We start from the raw sequence: 6,885 nt of genomic DNA, 5'->3' as shown, positions 1-6,885 counted from the left end.
CTCTCTCTCTCTCTCTTTCTCTCTCTCTCTCTATATATATATATATATATTTTCTTCAGCTAAAATATTAAGGTACTTCACCAAGTACCTGTTACTTTATAACAGTTTTCTCTCCATCTCACACTTGGAAATGATTGGTGTAATTCCTGAATAGGTATTTAAAAGAAAAAAAAAAATGAAATATTTGCCTTTAAATGTTTGGATGTATGGGGAACATTTTATGGGTTAACAAAATTTGGAAAAATTTTCTGTTTTTTTGTGTCTACATGGTTATTGTTTTTTTGGGTTTTTTTTCTGAAATTTCTTTAAAAAATTTTATTTTCTAAATGTCCAAATGGGGAAATGGCTCACCATGACATTCTACAACAAAACATGTTTGTATTCAATGGCTGATGTTTGTATTTTAACTCTTGGACAATGCATCAAAATTTCCTTGTCTACTTATAGTCCATTTGACAGAGTTTAATTATGACAGGCTAACACACTAGAAGCTACATTCTACTCCTTTTTTTTCATGTTAAAATATACAAGTCTTGAATGACTTATCCAAGAGGAAGTAGAGATTCTAAAACTAGTACTAAATGCTACAAATGTTGTTGTATTGAACATATTGAAAAGTTTAGCTTTATTGTTACGTTTTAGCTTTTTATTTATTTGTTCATCTTCCTGAGAGAGGAGTTGATCTCAGTGTCTAACTATGACTCGCCAGTTCACAACTCAAATCTTGGAGTTATTCTCTCTTCTTTCATAGCTCTGTTCCTAGCAGCTAAGTGAGTTACGGCACAATTTATTTAGTATCTTACCAAATTAGTGCTGCTTTTGATGCAATACAAACTCAAATTCTGCAACCAACTGACTGACGTTTTATCCCCTTGGCCATTGGGACTTTTTTTCTTTTTACAATTAATATTTTGTTTAATTTTTTTTTCACTTTGTTTTTCAATTTTTATATGCTTGAAATTTGTTTTTAGTTTTTCTTATGCTTGTGTGTGTATGTGTGTGTGTTTTTGCATTCAGGCAATGTTCTTGTCAACTGTAATCTCATCTCTCTTTCAGTATAATTGGCCTCTATGTGTCAATGGTGTTTGTAATCGGACGCTTTGCACGTATGTTTGTCAGTGAAGTTTCCTTTCGTATCATGTTTATGGAGCTACCCCGTGTCGACAACATCCTAAAACTCTGCTTGGACATCTACCTTGTTCGTGAATGTTCTGATTTATGTCTTGAAGAGGAACTTTTTGCTAAGCTTATATTTTTGTACCGCTCACCAGAAACCATGATCCGATGGACAAAACCAAAATATGACTGAAATCCTCCCACAACATCCTGTCACTGCTCTACTCAAGGTCTCTCTCTCTCCAATATTTTGTTTTTTGAGATAAATGTATATACTCTGTTTTTATTTCACAAAATATATGTATTTAATATATACTTATACATACACTCAAACTCCATACACTAAATGAAAAAGTTATGTAAAAATTCTGAAAATTGTAAGGTTGTATACTTTGACATTAAGAAGATGCAGGTTCAATTTCAGACTCATTCTCTTAACATTTTTTTTTCTGTTTATTAGTGGTTTATATGTTTTAAACACTCTCACTCTGTGTGTGTGTACAAATAGATAGATAGATACATACATACATGGATTGATAGATAAATAGATGATTAATTCAATAATTGTTATATTTAAATTAGCTATTTTTGAACTAAAAGGGAAGAATAAGAAGTGTGTTTCTACTTTGATGATGTTGTTGTTTAAGTCCTAGTCAATGTGGATCAAGTAGAACTATAAGCAAAAATATTCCAATTGCATGACCATCCTGCCTCTGACTTAGTGTATCCAAGATTGCCCTAATTAAATATATTAAATATAGTCTTCCTCTGATTTAGGATGGGAGACTGTGAATTGAGGAAAGAAATTGGTTTCTATTTCTAGAGACTACAGCATTACCCTTGAGACTGCAACATTACCCTTCAGTGTAATGTTGCAGATACAGATTATCCCATAAGTATTATATATCTGTATATATAAAATGATAAATAAAAGTGACAAGTTGGATATTTAGAATATAAGGATGAGAGTGGCAAAAGTTGAGAGATTGGAATCAGTGTGTCAGGCATTGACCAGGAATGATAGATTTAATTTTGTAGTAGTTTCTCATTTAACACACACACATACAATTGTTAGAATATATTGTAATTATAAAATGAACATTTTTTTTTTTTTTTTTTAAGCTGTAAAACTGAAACTGCCATCTTGTTTTTTTAACATTCTTGAGTTATTTTGACTGTTGTTTTGAAAGTGAAGTGTTGTTCATTTTCATTTTCTGCTGAGAACATAAGTCTGAAACCCATCATTAGTTCCCATATCAGCATCACTTTATCTCTCTCATACTGATGACTCCAACCACTTTGTCACATTCTCCAAACACCACCCCTCTGGCGAAAGATGGAGTTTATTACAGTCATAACTTCAATCTTTAATGGGGGTGGTGGTGGTTTATAATCTGTCTTATTGTTTGAGATGGTGACTACATGTGTGTGTGTGTGTGTGTCTTCATTATCCTTTGCAATGTTTCCTTAGCAACAGTGTTAGTGACTAGAGGGTTGAAGTGTGTGTGTGTGTGTGTGGAAATAATATGGAAAATCTTTAAATTGTTTGACAGAATGTCATTGTTTTACTATCTGAGAGAATATCTCAGATGTGAGTCAATATGCTTTTCTCTTAAAGAAGCCACTTTTCTACATTTTGTGAGGTAATGGATGGCTTGAGGTACAAATGAAAATCTAGACTAAAAATTTATTCACTGTAAATGTCCTCCTGTTCCCAGTAATGATTTTATATTCATATTTACTGGACCACAGCTCCCTACAACATTCAATATTATTGTTCCTTCTTCAGACAACAATGTTAGATCTGTTGTGTTTATTCCAGATACATATTTTGTTAGTGGGATTTGCAATTTCTTATTTTAAGTATACAAATAAATTGCATGTCTATGATATCTATGGGGAGGTGAAGGAGGACTGTTACACTGCGGTGTCACAGTATTTGATATTCTTTATTATAGTCTGTAGCAAGGTATTATTATGCTGATAACTGTTCTGGTATCTGATGATGTTAATAGTGATCAATAATTTCTATTACAACTTGATTATGCATGCACTAACTATCAGCTAATTAGTTCCTGGTTAGCCAGGGCATATCCTTCTAATGTGAGATATGTATCGTGTCTATCACAGATACCAGTAGGGGTTCCTATTCCTGCTTTAAATACTATGTATCTTTATGTTATTTTTGATTGAGGCTCAGTGTTTATTTGTTTTGCTGTGCAAATGCGTTACTCAGTTCATTTTTGCTCTTGCATCTTCTGAGATGCTCTTTACTTACTCAGCTGAATAATATTTTACAAACTATTTCTGTAAGCTAGTTAGCTCAGGGACATATTCAGAGGTATGCCTTTTGTTTAAGGCATCTGAAATTGGAGGTAAACCATGGTCCTATGTTGTGACTCACTCACTGAGGGCCTTAGATAGTTGGCGGCCATTGACATCTTAGTTGTTCCATGCAACTGAATATTGTCATCGTAACTAGTTGCTATTGCGTTAATTCCATTGCCTTCCATGTTACCTCACATTACAGCTCAGTTGTATAACATTAATACTTTCTGCTCACACAACTGCAGATGTACCAGACCCATATTTTTGGGTATGTAATTGTGTAGTCTAAGTGGAGAATAATGATACCCCAGAGTGGAAAGGGATAAAAAAATCACGTGAAAGAGTATATAGGCAGGTCTTTGTAAAAGTGGCTCCATTTGGCAAGGATTGTTCAGAGCATATAGAGGGAGCTTTGTGAAAATACGATTTGGAGTTATATATAAATGGGAGGATTGCATGAAAAGCTGTGTTGTGCAAGAGATTTGAAGCTTTGTATATGAAAGGTTGTGTAAAGATGATGATATTTATGAGAAAGGATTTCTGTATGATCAAGCAATTTATGAGTGTTGGATGAGGTCTGTATAACAATATGGCAATGGATGTATAAACTGTATATAATTTTATATTCAAACTTTGCTAATTAAATAGTTAAACTCATCACTGAATTTCATTATAGATATATTATCAAAAAAAGAATCATATATATATATATATAATAAAAAAATCATATGTATATTATCAAAACATTATATATATATATTATCAAACAAAAATTATATATATATACTGTATATGTATGTATATTATCAAAAGAATTTTATATATATATAAAAAGCTAATTTACTATATGAAGTGCAATAAAAAAAAATAGGTCACGCCAATCTTATTTTCATAATTACGTTGGGTGAACTTTCAGTTACTCAGAAAGTTTAAGAAGTTCATGTGTATACCAAAATGAATATATATATATATATATATATGTGTGAATTTCAGACATGTCTTTAACTATTTTTTGCCCCCTTAAACTCACCCCATACATCTAACTGCATCTTCATTATTTAACACTTTCTCTTTGTGACTGGAAATTCAGTCTCCTGCAAGGAACCAACTATGCAATAACGTGTTTCTATCTGGGCTCCATGTGTGTGTGTGTCTCTGTGTTCCTCTGTCTCTTGTCTCTATATGCTTTGATTATTTGCTTCTCTCTTTCTCATGCATAGCCTGATTTACTTTGCTGCCTTTTTCACTGTGCCTTTTTTTCCCAGGATGCAGTGCTGCCAAACCTCTCATGTCTCCAATGTTATTGGACAGAATTTTCTCCCCCATCTCCCTATCTTCCATATCATATGTAAAAGATCTGATAAGCTATGTTGTAAATACACAATAAATATGGGATGAATAAAAAAAAAAGAAAAAGAATGGAGGTTTGTGTTGTTGATATTTGTTTGAAAAGAAATTTCTATAATTGATGTGACAACAGCAGAAATATGGCAGACCTGATACATATTGGACTACACTCATGATTAGTTAACTGAATGGTAAGTACACTTTTAAAATGTGTGTTTATAACTAAGTTATTTAACTGCTATTACACATTTAAAATATTAATATTGATTTAAAACTTAGGCTCAAGGCCAGTATTTTCGGGGTAGGGGATAAGTTGATTACATTAACTCCAGTGCTCAACTGGTACTTATTTTATCGACCCCGAATGGACAAAAAGTGAAGTCGACCTAAGTGGAATTTGAACTCAGACTGGTAAGATGAACAAGCTACTGCTAAGCATTTTGCCTGGCGTGCTAATGATTCTGCCAGCTCACTGCCTTATAAAATATATTAATATTTATCTCCAGACATGTCTTCACGTTCGGTGTTCCGATTCCACTGAAAATGACTTTACTTATCATCCCTTTGCAGTTGGTAAAATAGGTACCAGTTGAGTACTAGGGCTGATGTAATCGATTCTGCCCTCCTCCTGAAATTACTGGCCTTGTGCCAAAATTTGAATTCAATATTTATCTCCATTCATAATTAGATGACTGATCTATTAAATGTGCATAATATATTTGGCACCTTAAGCAAGTGTCTTTTGCTATAGCTTGTAAAAAGCACCCACTACACTCTTGGAGTGGTTGACGTTAGGAAATCCCACTCTCGCTCTACATCTGTCTCTTGTACGTATGTATGGATGTATGTACGTGCCTACGTAAGTTTGTATGGATGTACGTAGGCACTTCCATACAAACATACGTACGAGAGAGACAGATATAGAGTGAGAGAGACAAAGATAGAGGGGGATAGAGCGAGTGAGAGAGAGACAAAGAAGGAGCGAGAGGGAGTGATAGAGATCGTGTGAGTAGGTACGTACGTTCATCCATACGTACGTAGGCACGGACGTAGAACCATATATACGTACTACGTGCGTACGTACATCCATCCATACATACGTACGAGAGAGACAGATGTAGAGCGAGAGTGAGAGGAGACAGATAGAGTGAGAGAGATAGACAGTGAGTGAGAGAGAGACAGAGAAAGAAAGGGAGAGAAAGAGAGATGAGCAAGCGAGTGAGAGAGAGAGGTCGAGAACTCGCTCCTCTCTCTCTCTCGGCTTTTACTCTCTCGTTATCCTCTCTCTTTCTCGCTCCTCTCTCTCTTGCACCTCTCTCTTGATCCATACATACATAGGTACGTTTGTACATCCTTAAATGCTTACGTAGGCACGTACGTACGTACGTACGTACATACAAACATGTCGCTCCTCTCTCTCGCTGCTCTCTCTCTCGCGGCTCTCTCTTTCTCACTATTGTCTCTCTCTTGCTCCTCACTCTTTCTCGCTCCACTCTCGCTGCTCCTCTCTCTTTCTCACTGTCTCTCTCTTGCTCCTCACTCTTTCTCGCTCCTCCCTCTATCGCTTCTCTCTCTCTCTCTCTCACTCCCCTCTCTCTCTCGCTCCTGAGAGGAGTGAGAGACAGAGCGAGAGAAAGAGAAGCAAGAGAGAGAAAAGCGAGAGAGAGAGTAAGGAGCAAGAGATAGAGGTGCGAGAGCTCTCTCCTTCTCGCTCCTTTCTCTCTCTCGCTCCTCTCTCTCTCTTGCTCCTCTCTCGTGATCCATACATATGTAGGTAGGTACGTACGTACATCCATACATGCGTACGTAGACACGTCCGTACATACATATATACGTTCGTAGGCATGAACGTACATATAAAATTACGTAGGCATGTACGTACATCCATATATACGTACGTATGTGCGTACGTACATCATTACATACGTACGAGAGAGACAAATATAGAGCGAGAAAGAGTGAGAGAGAGATAAAGACAAAGGGATAGGGATAGAGTGAGAGAGGGAGAGCGATAGACAGAGTGAGAGTGAGAGATAGAGCGAGAGGGAGAGACAGAGATCGAGTGAGAGAGAGAGAGAGAGAGAAAAGCGAAAG

General features: G+C 35.6%; 1 protein-coding gene across 8 annotated transcripts in view; it reads left to right on the top strand.

The window, feature by feature from the left end:
- Positions 1 to 4,867, top strand: part of LOC106877583 (piezo-type mechanosensitive ion channel component 1) — a 141,934-nt gene extending 137,067 nt beyond the window's left edge. For 6 of the 8 annotated variants that reach the window (XM_014926523.2, XM_014926525.2, XM_052975091.1 and 3 more), the window contains one exon: positions 1,057 to 1,188. Coding sequence is in view for 2 of the 8 variants with exons in the window: in XM_052975090.1 (XP_052831050.1) it covers positions 1,057 to 1,309 (253 nt within the window). In the remaining 6 variants the exon portion in view is untranslated. Of the gene's footprint in view, positions 1 to 1,056 lie in introns of all 8 variants that reach the window. The other 2 variants (XM_052975090.1, XM_052975089.1) reach the window with 2 other exon arrangements.
- Positions 4,868 to 6,885: the final 2,018 nt, after the last annotated feature.

The sequence above is a fragment of the Octopus bimaculoides genome, chromosome 20, assembly GCF_001194135.2.
Source record: "Octopus bimaculoides isolate UCB-OBI-ISO-001 chromosome 20, ASM119413v2, whole genome shotgun sequence".
NCBI classification, from domain to species: domain Eukaryota; kingdom Metazoa; phylum Mollusca; class Cephalopoda; order Octopoda; family Octopodidae; genus Octopus; species Octopus bimaculoides.
Note: the sequence above shows the minus strand (reverse complement) of the source record. Positions and strands in the feature narration are given on the sequence as shown.